The sequence below is a fragment of the Microcaecilia unicolor genome, chromosome 11, assembly GCF_901765095.1.
Source record: "Microcaecilia unicolor chromosome 11, aMicUni1.1, whole genome shotgun sequence".
In the NCBI taxonomy this organism is placed as follows: domain Eukaryota; kingdom Metazoa; phylum Chordata; class Amphibia; order Gymnophiona; family Siphonopidae; genus Microcaecilia; species Microcaecilia unicolor.
The window spans coordinates 207,086,188-207,103,111 of NC_044041.1; the positions used below are offsets into that span (position 1 = coordinate 207,086,188).

Below are 16,924 nucleotides of genomic sequence, written 5' to 3' on the forward strand. Positions count from 1 at the left end.
GTGCTACCAGGTAGAGGAGGTCTCCTAATGCAGAGTCTAGTCAGCGTGCAGAATGTGAATCTTGCTTTTAGCTTGGCTCTTGAAAAGGCTAGGTTGAGATGAAGAGGTACTCCTCCAAAGTGATAGTTACATTGTTGAAGTCTAAGAAGTCCTCTCCCTCCTTGGTTTGTGCTAGTATGGAGGATTCTCAAAGATTAGTGTTGGCGCAAACAGATTGAGTTTTTACTTTTTGTTTTTTTTTTCTTTCCAAGTCCTCCATTCAGGAAGTTTTGGAGTTCTTGCAAGACATCTGGAAAAGAGTTTAGCTCTCATTTCTTTGACAGTGCAGACCGAGGCCTTGTTAAGGGCAAATCTTTGAGAGCTCACCAGGATATCATTTGCTTGTTGAAGGGAGTCAAATCCTTAACCCCTTTTGTGGTGTTATGTTGTTTCTCCTGGGACTTGAACTTAGGGCTATCATCTCTAGTTCAAGTGCAGCTACTTTAAAAGATGTGACTCCCAAAAACAGGATTTTTGTTGGCAAGATGTTCCGCTTGAAGGGTTTCTGAGTTACAGGTTTTGTGTAGAGACCCCTTGCTTTTGTTATTTTTTTGTTTTCCCCCAAAGATAAGGTGGTTATCTAACTGGTGCCATCCTTTCTACCTAAGGTGGTTTAATTCTTCCATCTCAACCAACCCATCTCCTTATCAGTGTTTTCAGATGCCCAAAACTTCAGATAAGGAACCTTTGCATAAACTGGATGTGGGATCTGTCGTAAGAGGACATAGGAATTCAAGAAATCTGATCGATTGTTTGCACTTTATAGCAGATCCAGAAAGGGGAAGCAGCATCTAAATCCATGGTGGATAGATGGGTCAAAAGCTATTGCATCTGCCTATATTCTCTGGGGGCGCCATGTGCTGGACATTTTGAAAGTCTTTCAGCATTATGGGCAGAGCAATCCCTCATATTGCCTAATAAGAGTTGTAGGGTGGCTACTTGGATTTCTTTACACTCCTTTTTGTCTGGCACTATAGGTTAGATATGCATGCTTGGGCTCCAGAGTTTTGGCATCAGGGCTGGAACAATCCCACCCAAAGTTAATACTACTTTGGTATGCCCTAAGTGTCTGGACTGGTCGGGTGGGATGATAAGGGAATGTTTAAATTGGATCTTACCTGCTTATTTTCTTTCTTTAAGCCCATCCAGACCAGTCAAGGACCCACCCGTTGCAAGCTAGCAGAGTTAAGTTAGTGTGTAAGGAGTGGGGTTTGAGGGTGTTGTTGCTTTTATCCATCCTAAAACAAAGAGAAACGTTAGAATACTGTTTGGCTCGTTTGTCTGCTGTTCACAGTTGAAAGCCCTTGGGGAAATTATTGGTTTTTCTGCTCTGATGTTGTGAAAACTGAGTAGTCAATGGGCTGTACAAGGTTCTTTAAAGGATGACATCACAGTTTAGTTCTGTTTTCATCTGGCATGAAGGCATAAGTGAGCATCTGGACTGGTCTGGTGGGACTCGAGTAAAGAAAATGATCAGGTAAGATGTAATTTAATGTTTTATAGGGATGGTATTAGCAGGGTGGATAGGTAATATGCATCGTATAAAACACAACATTGAGACCAGAGGGTCCCAGTTTGGTTTCATCAGAAAAATGTAAATGTGTTTGAACATTCCTCAGGGCACTGCCAGGTTCTTCATTGTAAAAATGGAATCGGTTTGGTATTAGCAAGAGTGCCCTGAGTTGCCCCTTCAAATTCTGAGCTGTAAAGAAAATTGCTAGGGATGGGCCCTCTGCGGCCTAAGATTAATTCTTTTAAACTACATAGGCAACTGAAATACAGGGGCTAACATTACTTCTCCATTTAATTAGGGAAGATGGCACAATTATCTTTTGAAGAATCGCAGTGAAAGATGACGTGTAAGACTTGGTCTTCCTTTGCTTATAGACAGTTATGTCATTACTTCTCATTGGACTTGGAAGGGTTGTCTACAGATGTCCGTGATAAGATAAACAAGCTACTTCTTGCTGTGGGATACTCTCCACATTATGGGGACTCTGGGAAAGATACTCTGTTCTTTTTTAGCAAAGCATACATTGTTGGGGGAAAATGTCTTTTTTACTTTTTTGGATGCAAGACACTCTGCCATCTTTTTGGCACTAGAGGAATAAGTTACACACACTAATGTTGTGGGAATGAAGAGATGCTTGCAAATACCCTAGGAAATGACCTGTTTTTGCTTATTTGGAATAGTTATAGTCTATCCTTGTCACCTAAAGCATGTAGTTTGGTTCTAAATGGTTTTCAGACTTTAGTGTAGCAGACAGTAGGAATTCTTATGTACATCAGAGGGTATAGGGAGGGATGGGGTATAAGTATTTGAATTGATGATTGGGGTTAGTCAAAACCTTCATTAATCTAGTATTTTTCTGTTGTATATTGTCTATCTGCTGTAGCATTTTGTATGAGGAGGGGTGTAGGAGAGGAGGGACTGTGTGAGGGGCAATCGCTGTTCTGTTTGTATAATTTAAAATAAACTATATGCTACTGCCTCAGCCTAGGGAAAATAATTTCAAGAGTATTCCACAAAAATAACCTTTAATAGGATGGTGGCATGAAGGAAGCTATTGCTACAGAAGCCATATGCCATCCAAGCAAGTGTGTGTGTGTGTTTTATACATATATACACACACATTTTGGCCCAAGCTGTGGAATTTCTTCTCACTTCACTAAGAGATATTCAAAATTATGGGGCAGTTCAAAAACAATTGAAAAACAGAAGACAACAACATTAACCATATTAAAATTTACTCCATGGAGAAGGCTTTAGCAAAATGCCAGGTCTTTAGTTTTGTATGTTTTAAGAGGTGTCTACATGAATGTCTAGTAGTAAATTCCAGTATTTTGTTTTGTGTGTGTCATATTTTAATATAACTGCTGTTTATCTGCTGAGAATTATGAGATCATGTGGAATATAAATGAGAAATAAGTGAACTCTGCCTTACCTAGGTCTAAAAATTTTGCAACCAGAAGTAAGTTGGAGTTGTAAGTAGGTGTGAGGAATTATATAATTGTTTCATTTTATTTTTGAATATTTCTAAATTGTTCTTCAGTATTGAGAGTATGTTTAAGTCAGTGGAACAAACTCCTACTTTAATATATTTGGAATTGTATTTTTTAGAAACCAAAACTAGAAAAAGATAGCATGATCATGAAGACTCTTGTAAGGCAGTGTTCATCCTACAGCAAACCTTATTGCATCAGTTCCTGTCCAGATGCTGCGCTATGACCAAGAGTTGTATTACCATTACCATCAAAGTACTGGCTGTGAGAAGATTAACATTTTGTACTGGGGATAAAGATTAAAGCTACATATGAGATGGCTAGAACAGTGTTTCCCAAACCTGGTCCTGGAGGCACCCCAGCCAGTCAGGTGTTCTGGATAGCCACAATGAATATTCATGAAAGAGATTTGCATGCACTACCTCCACTGCATGCAAATCTCTCTCGTGAATATTCATTGTGGTTCTCCAGAAAATCTGACTAGCTGGGGTGCCTCCAGGGACAGATTTGGGAACCACTGGGCTAGAGATCTGTCTGCAAGTTTTGATGCAGGGATGTTAGAGGGCTTGGTTTCTCTTCAATAATGGAAGGATATAAAGAGTTGACTCTCTGTAGTATAATGTAAAAGCATGAACCTAATTTATCAAGGGTTTTCTACATATTCACAAACGTAGTTGGATCTGTTTAATCTTCATCTGTTCCTGAAATGGAAGAGATGGCATAGAAGGCATCAAAATGTGTCTGTACCTCCCTCCTGGGAGCATATTGCCTTTTTGAATGTGGGGAGAAGAGCCAGATCGTGTTCTGGCCAGCTCATCAGTAAAGGATGATCTGTGTATTTGGGAGAAGGCGGAGGGGAAGCTAACAAACTAACCTGCACCTCCAAGCTCCCCAGTTGCTGATTGTCATATGGGGTAAAATGTTAAATGAATTATGGACCTGGTGCCCTATTGTATTCTGCCTGTGGAATATCTCTCTCTTCAGGTGAATCTTAGGTGTGTATTTAGAACCTGTTTCCTGCATGTAAGTAGTACAATGGTGGCTTCTGAATGCCTGTTTTATAGTGTCTTTATCTATAATTGACTATATTCTTGAGCCTTGTCAGTAAGATTACCCGAAAATGAAGGACTTCTTCATCTCGTTTGCACTTAATTAACTTAATCTGTTCCTCAAGGTTCTTGTTCTGTATTTGCAGTCTGATGATCTCACCCTGTAAGGGTCTCTGTTCCTTTTCCAACTCCTTTAACTCCTTTTGGGTCTCATGCAGAGCTGTAGAACTGGCTTCTCTTCTTTCCAGAAGCCGCACAAGTTGTGGCTCATACTGTTCCTCTAAGTTGTGTTGGCTTTCTAGAAGGAAGCTCTCAAACTCTACAGCAAGCCTGTGCCTCTCTTGTAAGAATCGACATTCCTGCTGACATTGTGGTGCTTCCACCTGTTGCTTCAACTCTTCTTTCTGTTTTGTACAATTCTTTCTCAGCTGGGATAGCTCTTCTGACAGTTGATTTATTGTGCACTGCAGTTCATGTTTGTATGTAGCAAATTGGGCTAAGTCATGCTCGTGAGTTTCTAGCTGGTACTGGCAAGCCACACATTCTCTGGTCACATTAAATAATTTCCATTTCATCCTACGGATCTCTTCCCTTAGGCTGTCTCGCTCCAGCTGTACAATGCTTTGGAGCCGACATGCAGCCATGATCTCCTCATGGACCTTCCTGATTTCCCTCAGGGCAGGTTCTCGTAGCTGGGTGAGCTCACAGATGAGATTGTTGCGTTCTAGTTCCAGCTGTTCTACTGCCTGGATGCACTGTTGGAAATGCTGTCCAACTTCTTCGATACTTAGGGTCTTAGAGATCTCAGAATGTAATCCTTGGGTGTCCTCCATAGTCTGTTCCCTGCACAGAAAGGTATGTCAGTATTTTTTTTTCAATAAAGCTTGCCTATCCCACCCTCTAACATGTGCACAGATGGAAAAATGCAGCTCTAGTAAACTATAAACTGTATAAGCCTGGCATATATTTATGCTTGAAAGAGATGAAATGTATCTGAAACAGGACAAACATAAAGTGATGCACATTGGGAAGAATAATCTGAATCCTAGTTACCAGTTCTGGTTTCTGTATCTCAATAGAAAAGGTTCAAAGAGTAACTAAAATGATAAAGGGGATGGAATTCTTCCCATATGAGGAAAGGCTGAAGAGGTTAGGGCTCTTCAGCTTACAAAACAGACAGCTGAGTGGGGGATATGAGTGAAGTCTAAAATCCCGCATAGGGTAAAAGTGTTTTTTTTTTTTTTTTTTTTACTTTTTACCTTTTTTTTTTTTTAGTCTTTAAAAAGTACAAAGACCAGGGGACATTCAATATTTTTTCACTTAATAGTTTGGAACTCATTGCCAGAGAATGTGCTAACAATAGTTAGCATATATGGGTTTAGGAAAGGTTTGGACAAGTTCCTGGAGGAAAAGTCCATAGTCTGTTATTGAGATGGGCATGGGGGCAGCCACTGCTTGCCCTGGGATTGGTAGCATGGAATGTATCTACTAATTGGGTTTCAGCCAGGTACTTGTGACCTTTATTGGCCACTGTAGGAAGCTAGATGGACTGTTGGTCTGACCTGATATGGCTATTCTTATGTTCTTATGACTAATGCAGTTTGCTCATCTGGATTTTGGTAGAAGAGGAAGGTGTCATAAGTGTGGTATATTTACTGTTTGACTACAGTTGGGTACAGTCGCTAGCTCTAAGGCTCTCCTGCTGGAGATGGGTTGCTTAAATCGGGCACCTGTGCCTGTCAATAAGGGTACAATAGTCCAGCTGCAGCTCTTGCCCTTTTTGCATCTAGTGCTCTTTACCACAGTCCTAGTCTCCCTCTCCCAGAGCTGCAGAAATATTTTCCCAAGGGGTGAGGGGTAACATTACAGGGTATGTTTACAGTTGATGTAATTTTGTATCCAGTATTTAATGTGCTGCCATCCAAAATTTAAAAATGACATGGCTGTTAGCAAGGCAGATGTAATGAACTGCACATAGAAAACTTGTATGATCCAGACAAATGATGGAACAGGGTGAACACCTTAAAGGGGAGGGGAGGTGAGCAGCAGGAGTGGAGGAGTGGCCTAGTGGTTAGGGTGGTGGACTTTGGTCCTGAGGAACTGAGTTCGATTCCCACTTCAGGCACAGGCAGCTCCTTGTGACTCTGGGCAAGTTACTTAACCCTCCATTGCCCCATGTAAGCCGCATTGAGCCTACCATGAGTGGGAAAGCGCGGGGTACAAATGTAACAAAAAAAAAAAAACATACAAAAAAACTATACCAACTCGTGGTCAAACTACTACACACCACCTTGGTCACTACAACCAATACAGACATCCCATCTGAAGACGAACTTGCTAAATACTTCAACGAAAAAATTGCAAACCTACGCAACGCGCTACCTCAGGACAATACCGATATCGAGCACTTCCTCAATGGTTTGGACCCAATCCTTGGAGAATACCCAGCTGACCGAACCTGGTCAAACTTCGCTCTCCTCACCGTCGCAACAGTTACCCAAGTGATTAGTAGGTTCTCCAACACTCACTGTAAACTAGATACCTGTCCCAGCTACCTAATAAAATCTGCCCCGACCGCTTCATAGCAGACCTTACATCCCACCTAAACTACATGCTTCAGCAAGGCTATTTCCCCAAGGAAAATGGCAACATCCTACTCACCCCAATACCAAAAGACACCAAGAAAAAAACAAACGTAATCACAAACTACCGCCCAGTAGCATCTAGCCCACTGGTAGTCAAGCTGATGGAAAGCATGGTAACTAAACAACTTACTATCTAAACAAATTCTCAATATTACATGAATCGCAATCAGAATTTCGCCCCTCTCCACAGCACTGAAACAGTACTAATTACTCTTAGCCAAATTCAAGCAGGAAATAGCAATAGGCAAAAGCATACTCTTCCAATTCGACAAGTCTAGTGCATTCAATATGGTAAATCATAACATATTTCTAAGACTACTAGATTACTTTGGGATTGGAGGAAATATACTTAGCTGGATCAAAGGTTTCCTAACCACTAGAACATATCAAGTGAAATCAAACTCTAACATATCATCACCATGGAAGGCAGACTGTGGAGTACCTCAAGGATCACCACTATGACCGATCCTCTTCAACCTAATGACCCCACTAGCCAAGTCCTTATCCAACCAAGGCCTTAATCCTTTTGTCTATGCAGACAATGTCACAATAGTCGTTCCTTATAAACATGATCTGACAGAAATCACCAACGAAATCAAACTCAGCTTGAACATCATGGACTTCAATAAAGAAAAAACACACTCGCATCCTCTCATCCCAATACAACGCGGACAACCCCATAAATATATACACCCCGGATTACACCCTCCCTATCTCAGACAGCCTGAAAATCCTCGGCATTACAATAGACTGTAACCTTACACTAGAGAGCCAAGTGAAATCCACGACTAAGAAATTTTCCACTCATGTGGATACTCAACGTGTGAACCTTTCTTCCTGAGGGAAACATTCGCAACTTGATACAATCAATGTACTAAGCCACATAGACTACTGCAATGGAATTTCTGCAGGATGCAAATAACAAACCTTAAAGAAACTTCAGACAGCCTAAAAACACGGCAAGCCAGGCTTATATTTAGAAAAATGCGATTTGAAAGCGCAAAACCCCTCCGTGAAAACTACACTGGCTCCCAATCAAAGAACATATTGCTTTCAAAATCTACACCCTGGTTCATAAAATCATCTTTGGTGAAGCCCCTGGATACATGACAAACCTTATAGACCTACCAACTAGAAACTCATCTCAATCAGCACGAACATATCTAAATCTCCACTAACCAAACTGCAAAGGGTTTAAATACAAATCAACTTACGCATCCAGTTTTTCCTACATAAGTACACAACTGGAACGCATTACCAAAAGCCTTGAAAACGTATGACCACTTAAACTTGAAAATGATTAAAAACCAACCTTTTTAAAAAGGCATACCCTACCGATCCAACTTAAATGCCTGAACTCTGCACCACAACGAAACCAAAGTACATGATGGACATAACACAACTCTTCCGCTCTATGATTCCCAAATGTGTCTGTTCCACATGAACCTTATCTTACCACAACACTTTGTATTTGTTCATACTGGAGTCGGCGAATGCCTCTCTGGTGCTATGTAAGCCACATTGAGCCTGCAAATAGGTGGGAAAATGTGGGATACAAATGTAACAAACAAACTAGAGGTGAGATTGATTCCTTTCCATAGAGCTGATAAACACTAGAGCTAACCTCTCAAAGGAGAGTTTCTATACATGTTACATCTTACGGTTTATTAACATGCGTGCTATGCTGCCTTTTTGCTGTTGCATCAAAGCAATTTATAACGTTATTATGAATCTTTTAGGTTATAAACAGAAATTTGAACAACACTATCAATTACAAACCCAACCCCTGCTCTCCCACATACTTTCTGAATAGCAGATAACAGTAACCAGTACAAAGATAAGCACAACAACGCTCTGGAGCCTGTGGTTCTTATGACCCCAAACCTAATGCTTATGGAGTAACATGAACTCCCTTCTGAGAACTCATGTAGTGCCAACGACCAGAAGACTGGGTCTGAAAAGGATTCAGAAGATGATTAGGAGCCTTTGGAAATACCCTTTGTAAATATGCCTCCCATACAGATAGGCTTTTTTTTTCTTTTTGCCTTCTAGTGGAGACCTGAGCCCCGTATGATTATTACAACAAAAGAACATTTAAAAAGGAAAGCACAGTGGCTGAGAAACAGAACTCCATTGTGAAAATAGGAAAGGGAGAAATTAAAAAGTACAGAGAAAGGCATTGCACAAGCAAAAACAGACTACAACAAGACAACCTACAAAGACAGATGCCAGATCACGTCCTCCAAAACTTAAAAAAAAAAAAAAAAGAACTGAGTGTTAACAAATAAATGGGTTTTGAGAGCACTATTAAAACTTTAATTCAGTTAGCTTCAGTACATAGTTTGTGGAAGAGGATTCCAGATGAAGGCAGATCGAGAAGTAGGATCTAAGCAAGCTTGGCGAGGTGAAGGAAGGGTGAAAAGAAACTTAGATGAAGACCGTAGATGGTGGGCTTGTCTGTAAGGATTACCAGCAGGAAGTTCTCTGGCAAGAGGTAAAAAACGGATACAGCGGGATCCTCTGGATCTACACCGTCCCCTTCTCTCTTGTCACCAAGCAAATACTACTACTACTTAACATTTCTAGAGCACTACTAGGGTTACGCAGCGCTGTACAAATTAACAACTAAGGACGGTCCCTGCTCAGAAGAGCTTACAATCTAAAGGACGAAATGTCAAGTTGGGGTAGTCTAGATTTCCTGAGTAGAGGTGTAGGATGTGCCTTCATAGTAAACTTGAAAGACTGAGATTATACTCCATATATCCTGGTTTAAGAGTGAGGTTCATTACTGTCGTGGTATGTGCAAAACTAACCCATTTGGCAAGAGACTGCTAGGAAAGGCTTACCTTGCTTTAGAGGAACCCTCTTGGTCCTGCTCTGGGCTAGACATCTGCTGCTTAGACTGTGCTTCTTGTTAAGATAGCAACCTTTTCCTGGCCTCTATTTTGCCTGGATGCCAGGTTGCGGGCTGTCACTGGATCCTGCCCCTTGCTTAGGAGGGGGGCGGTAGATGGATTTTGGCTGCTTATCAGAATCCTTGGTAGACTGAGCCAGCCAGCAGGCATCAGCATAAATCCATGTCGTGCCTGTCAAAACTGCAGCAGCCCTCACCTCGCATTTGCTTGTTTTTTCTAAAGACAGCAGTTTCATCTTTCTTTCCTTAAACCCACCCACCCCACTCCTGATGGGTTGGTAGGTTCTCACCAATACTTTGCAGTGTAAGATTTTTATTTTAGATTTAACATGATGATAATCTGGCTAAATGTAGCCTTGTGGCCAGGGAGAAAACTGATCAGAAATTCATGTTTTATGCCTTTAGAAAAAGTGTTTACTCCTGTCTTGAGTGGTGTTGTGGCTACAGATGTTTGAAGTTAATTTTTGAGATTTGGTTTGCTTTCTATACCCTCCTTTTAATAAGGTAGCTCAGCTTCTACCATTTCATTTATTATTTATTTAAGTTTTGCTTGCACCTTTTTCAGTAGTAGCTCAAGGTGAGTTACATTCAGGTACTCTGGATATTTCTGTGTCCCAGGAGGGCTCACAATCTAAGGCCCTCATGATCCAAAGCCCCGCGCTGTTCCAAGCAGCGCTCTAAAAATAGTGCTGGAACAGCGCAGGGCTTTTCTGCATAGATGATCAAAGATAATGCATGCAAATCTAAGCAGCACTATTATCTTTGATTATCATGTAGAAGTGCGGGAAAATTGCGCCTGAGCATGCGCTCAGCACAATCCTCCTGCACTTGTTTGACAGGTCTGGGCTGTCAAAAGCCCAAACCTGTCAAACAGCCTGCCATGAGGCCCGAACAACGGGGGCTGGAGGTCCGGTGGGTCTCCAGCCCCCCCAAACCCCCCAGAAAACCGTGGCCGCCGCCAGCCAAACCCTCTCCAACCCAGCGACGGTGGGGGGGGCTGGAGGTCCCGGTGGACCTCCGGTCCCCCGACGATCCCATCCCCTCCATGTTCAGGGAGGATGGAGATCCGGTGGGTCTCCAGCCCCACCAAACCCCCAGAAATTGTGAAGTGGCCCGCCTCTGGCCAAACACTCTCCCACCCAGCAACAGGGGGGTTGGGGGCTGGAGGTCCGATGGAATCGCTCCCTTACATGGTCTGTAGCTCCGCCCAGCACATCCCAGGATGCAATGGGTGGGGCTGGGCACCGCCATTTTGCAGCGGCGTCGACTGGAAGAGGAGGGAGGCAGGCTGCGTCCCTCCTCCAACTAAATGTAGGGGGGCCGGGAGGAGGGGTTGTCACCACGGACCACCAGGGATTGAAAGGAGAACGCTGGGGGGAGGAGGAGTTGGGGTGGGTTGGAGGTCCACCAGACCTCCAGCCCCCCCCCCCCCCCCCCCCCATCGCTGGATGGGAGGGAGGGAGAGCGCTTGGCCGGAGGCGGCCACATCACAATTTCTGGGGGTTGGAGGGGGGGTGGAGACCCACCGGATCTCCAGCCCTCCCTGAGCATGGGGGGGTGGGATCATCGGGGGGGACCGGAGGTCCACCCGGACCTCCAGCCCCCTGTTCGCGTTTGCTTTGGGGGGGGAATGGGGGCCTGCCAGCATGCAACTGCATGCTGGACAGGGCTCACCATTCCTACCCAATGATCCGCAAAGTCTAACGCCAGCTCGGAGCTGGCGTTGATTTGCCACGGGCCAGCGACCCAATCTTTGGCACGCTGGATGCTGATCATTGGGATGAATGCGTTAAGCGCTGATTAGCATGCATTTGCATGGCTACTTGCGCTAAGAGCCCGTTGTTTCAGGGCGCTCGAGGCTCTGATCATGGGTCGGCAGCAAACTCCAGCCTCTAGCGCCGGAGTTTGCTTTGATCATGAGGGCCTAAGTTTGTACTGAGGCAATGGAGGGTTAAGTGACTTGCCCAAGATCACAAGGAGCAGCAGCGGGGATTTGTACCGGCCACCTCTGGAATTGCAAGACATGCTGCTCTAACCACTAGGGCCGCCACGCCACTCCATAGTTCTGGCTTTTGGCTCCTTTTACCTCCTCCCCCCCCAGATTGTACGATCCTAATGGATCATATGCAGTATGGATGTACATATACATCTGGATTTGCATTTTGAATACTTGCTTTTCCATGACCAAGTGCAGGGTGACTTTCAGGCACAATCTAGCAGCTATTTCCCTGTTGAAGAGGACTTGGTCAAAGGCTTAGATTGTTCACCTGCTTGCAATTGAATTACTGACCTTAACTCCTATCCTATGCAGTTTGTACCGGGGGGGGGGGGGGGGGAGGGGGGGGGGGGAGGGAGGGAGGGAGTGACTTCAGTGGCAGAAGCAGGATTTGAACCTTGGCTTGCCTGTTTTTTAGCCTGCCAATCTGATTGCTAGCTACATCTCTATTCCAGATATGTGTGTTTGCTTCAAACTGGGTAAACCAAACAATCCTTATGCCCATGTCTATTGTAGTCCATTCTTATGTTCTCTGATCTGCAGTGTTAGTGCAAAAATGGATGTAACTGTGTTTATGTACAATGTATATTTTAACATGCCCATATGTTTTTCTGGCTTGGCGAATACCAAAGTATGTGTGTGTTCGCTCTGTGCTTCTGTACTGCAGTTGGTACATGTATGCATGCTGATTGCTGTCAGTACTGCAGTTGCTACGGGTATGCATGCTGATTGTTTGCTCGCAGTACTGTAGTTGCTAGGGATCTGCTTACCGGCACAGTGCTGAATGTCAGAAGAACATTAAACCTTGAACTTCACTAAGCTGTTAATCCCCAGCAGGACCAAACTTGATGCTTGGGTCAAATTACTCATGCTGGAGATGTCTGAACTGTAGCTGCTAAGTTCAGGTCCTTTATTTTCATTGAGAAGCATCACTACCACCCAGTTTAAGCAAATGCATGAAAATGCTTATATTTAGATTTGATTCTTTTTCCTTGAATCATATATTCCGTTCCCATTAGAGTACTATATGTTTGCTTAGGCTTTTGACTCAGTACTAGAGGAATGCAAATAACTTTTAAAAGGAACAGTTGTATTTATATCTCTGAACAGACAGTGGATTAAAGCTGGGTCAGCCATGCTAGGCACAACCAATCCTTCTATGGATTAAACAAAAGAGGTCACCTTTGACCTATTGCTGCCACCAGACACTAATTTATCCCCCAAATATTTCAGGAGACAAGGAAGTCCTGGAAAGCTCAGCTGTGGAAGCCTGATTGCTTCTCTGTGCCTGCTGGCATATAGCTGGAATTGCAGCTTTGCCCTGTGGTTGCTAATTTCAGCTTTGAGCCTAAGACTGCTAGCAAACACCTATATAAAGTGTGTGAATTAAAGGGGTCACAGCCCTGGCTTCTGTTCTCCTACACTAAAAGGTCTAGAGCTATCCCAGAATGAAAGCAGGGCTGTGCTGTGAAACCGATGAAGGAATGAAAATATATTGGAGCTGATTGTTTTGAAGGTTGGATTTCTCAAAGGTTATATAGCCTAGTGTTACTTTTTGATGTGTAGTGGGGAGAGGGAGGGGAGAGTGAGTTTGCAGATAGAGGCTGCAGTAACCTGAGGTTCAGACAACCCAGGGAAAAAAGCATTAAAAAAACCAAGAGAGCTCCAGTTTGTGTGCATCATGGCAGCAGGCCATTAGTCAAATGTAATTCCCTACATGTGTCTTTGGGAAGCTAAATTCAAGTCCATAACAGCTAGATTCCACTTCCTTACCTATCCCTATCCTTTCTCTCATACCTCTTTTATCCCATTTACCCTTGTTCATTTGTCCTACCACATACCTCCTTTGTTGATTCAGATACTACAGATTGTATTCTTTTGTTACTACGTAAGCCGCATTGAGCCTGCGATGAGCGGGAAAGTGCGGGATACAAATGTAATAAATAGATTACATACATCATGTTATAAAGCTTTTTTGCAGATGCGTTTTTTACACAAGAGCACATGTTGCTTTATATACAACAGGTAAACTGTGTCCATATACCTTGGCAGCCTAATCACCCTGTTATATTACCTTCCGTGTAACTATGATGTCACCACTATGACTTCCTCTACCTCTTCCAGAAAAGCAAAATATTAGGTCATTACATAGCTGTTACCCATAAAGAAGGCTAGATCAGTGTTGTCATCCAGACTTACGACTGCTCATCAAACTGAGTTGGGCCAGGTATACTAGAGTTTTGTTGTTGTTGTTGTTTTGCCTGCAGAAAGGCACACCAGCCAGTCAAGTTTTCAGGATGTCCACAATGAATATTCATGAGAGATTTGCATATAGTAGAGGCAGTGCATGCAATCTCTCATGAATATTCATTGTGGACATCCTGAACACCTGACTGGCATGGGGTGCCTCCAGGACCAACTTTGGGAATGCTAGCCATGTATATCTGGTAACTCCTAAGCAAATGTTAAAACCCACAGTGCAACTCTAACCAATTCTGCAACAGTCTAAAATTAACAAAAAAAAACCCAAAACCATTTCTTCCCAACCCCAAATATAGCAGCATTTTGATATGTTTGTTCCAAAAGCTAGTGTTGGTGTTCCTTGCTGCAGTAGGCATAAAGTGAATGATCTTGTCTTGGTTTCAACCACATCTGACCAGGGGCGTAGCTACTATGGGGCCATGGGGGCCTGGGCTCCCGTAGATTTGGCCCTGGACCCCGCTGCCATGACCCTCTCGACCCCCCCCTTCCCGCCGCCGTCACGTACCTTTGCTGGCGGGGGACCTCAACCCCTGCCAGCTGAAGTTCTCTCCTCAGTTGCGCGGCGCTGCTTGCTGAATGATCTGATCAAGTTTCTGTACGTGCGTCTGACGTCCTGCACATACACGCACGCACAGAAACAGATTCACTAAGTTGATCAGATCATTTGGCAACGCCGTGCAGCTGAGAAGAGGACTTCGGCTGGCGGGGGTTGGGGTCCCCCGCCAGCAAAGGTACGCGGCGGGAGAGGGTTGGCGGCGGCAAGGGGGGGTTGAGAGGGTTGCAGCAGCGGGGGGGGGGGGGGGAAGTTGGTGGTGGCGGGCTAAAATGTGCCCCCTCCCCTCGGGCTCTGGACCCCCCTCTCGTCAAAGTCTGGCTATGCCCTTGCATCTGACTACTAGAAGGCAGCAGGTTTGGATGAAAGGGGAGACATCAGAACATTAAGCTGTAGCTTTCATTACAGCGTAAGTGCTAAAAAGCAGCTTATGTAGCCGGATTTAAAAAAGGTTTGGATTATCAATAGAAATCAAACAAAATAAAACATGGAAAAGAAAATAAGATGATACCTTTTTTATTGGACATAACTTAATACATTTCTTGATTAGCTTTTGAAGGTTGCCCTTCTTCGTCAGATCGGAAATAAGCAAATTTGCTAGCTGACAGTGTATATAAGTGAAAACATTCAAGCATTACTATGACAGTCTGACAGGGTGAGAGGATGGGGGTGGGTAGGAGGTATCAAAGCATTTCATTGATATTCTAACAGGATGGGTGTGGATAGGTGAGGGGTGGGGTGATCAACAGAGACATACAGCTTTATGGTTTATAATGGGCTAGGAACCCCAGATCCTTGTTAAGTCCTTTCTGTTGGGTGTTAAAATATTCAATCATTCTGACTTCAAAGGTCTTATGTTCTTGTATGGTTTTAAAGTTACCTTTCAGGATTCTCACTGTGAAGTCACTGGTACAGTGTCCTGGTCCTGTAAAATGCTGACCAACAGGGGTGGGAGCCCTACTAGCACCAGTATTGTTCATGTGATGTCTATGTAAATTGAATCTTGTCTTAAGCATCTGGCCTGTTTCTCCAATATAGCATCCTTCGTTACATTTTTTACACTGAATGATTATATACCACATTGGAAGATGAGCAAGTGAAAGATTCCTTTATGTTGAATATCTTTCCTTTGTGGATGACTGTGGGGTCCTGTGAAATATTTTGGCATAGTTTGCAACTGGATAAATTACAGGGAAGTGTATCCCCTTGTAGTGACATACAATCCAGAGCTGGAAAAAACGGAGGAAAATCATAAGAGATCTACAACCTATACTCCAGGAGGATGAATTACTGAAAGAGATATTCCCATCCCCACCAGTACTGGCCTTCCGACAGCCACCCAACTTAAAACACAAGCTAATCAGAAGTAAACTTCCATCACAGACTGAAAAGGAACAGAAGGGCTTGACAATCTTGCAGTGACCAAGAAAGTACACCACCTGTTCCTTCGGTAAAGCTGCTCTTCTTTCTCTGTCAGTGCCTCTAAACAGTGTATAGAATATTAAAGCAAATGTTCTTAATCTGGGGAAGTGGGAGATGTTCTTTCAGCCTCGCACTTATCTTACTCTTAAGTTGTACATATGCCAACCCCAAAGTTATCCCTTCCTTTCTTGATGGAAAGAATGGATCCGAACGTCTGGATGCATTTTTTGCAGCTTTGTTTTCGCAGGAAGTTTTCCGTAGGTATTCCCACCTCTCCTGAGGGTAAGGTCAGGCAATACAGGCATTTCCATTTCACTTGGGTCCTTTAGTTCTAATGCTTTTGTCTGACCCGGAAGAATTTGGTTTGTCCATCTAACTTGTTTCAATTTTGGTTAGCCACTGCATCTTTCCAGAATGAACAAAGGGACCTTGGTTACAGGGTCCAGTTGTCAGAGATTCTTTTTCCATTCTCTTTACAGTTTCACCCTTGAGCAGTTGCACTAAAGGCAAGATGTTTACTTGCAGGAAGTCCTTCCTGCTCTTCAAGCTAAGAAGCAGTGTATCTCTACAGGTGCACATGACATTATGATGACTCTTTAGCCGTGCTATGCTCAGAGACCCTGGTCCTCAAGGCACTAAGACTTCTGCCTTCCAGCCCCTTAATAAAGTGATATTGAAGGATCTCTCCCCCAAAACTGTCTGACTAGGAGCTGTCTCTTACCTTGCAGGATTCTGAGTTTGAAACTTTTTTGGGGGCAGACATTCCTTTTTCCTGTTCTTGTAATCTACTGTTTTAAAGTCTGATGGTTTGTTTCTCTCTGCAGGAACCGGATATGGCAAAACAGCCTCTAAGGCTACTTCTGTTCAAGGACAAAAAACCCCAAATGTTTTCAGTGTAATGTATTTTTCAAGGAAAGCTACTTTGTAAAGATTTGAAAGCTTTTTCTACCAGAGATGTTCTGACCTTCGGGGTAGACTCTCGGCAACAACAAAGAGGTGATGATCTGAAACCAGAAGTAATAAGTAATAAAGCAGACCAGA

The 16,924-nt window shown here is 43.4% G+C and overlaps 1 protein-coding gene across 3 annotated transcripts in view; it reads right to left on the bottom strand.

The window, feature by feature from the left end:
- Positions 1-16,924, bottom strand: part of SYNC (syncoilin, intermediate filament protein) — a 31,562-nt gene that overhangs the window by 6,287 nt on the left and 8,351 nt on the right. Inside the window, exons 1-3 of one of the 3 annotated variants that reach the window (XM_030219434.1) lie at positions 9,583-9,853; positions 4,157-4,934; positions 1,190-1,277 (exon numbers count right to left, since the gene is read on the bottom strand). In XM_030219434.1, the coding sequence (XP_030075294.1) occupies positions 1,269-1,277; positions 4,157-4,934; positions 9,583-9,626 (831 nt within the window). In that variant the 5' untranslated portion in view covers positions 9,627-9,853 and the 3' untranslated portion in view covers positions 1,190-1,268. Of the gene's footprint in view, positions 1-1,189; positions 1,278-4,156; positions 4,935-9,582; positions 9,854-16,924 lie in introns of those variants that run through there. The other 2 variants (XM_030219432.1, XM_030219433.1) reach the window with 2 other exon arrangements.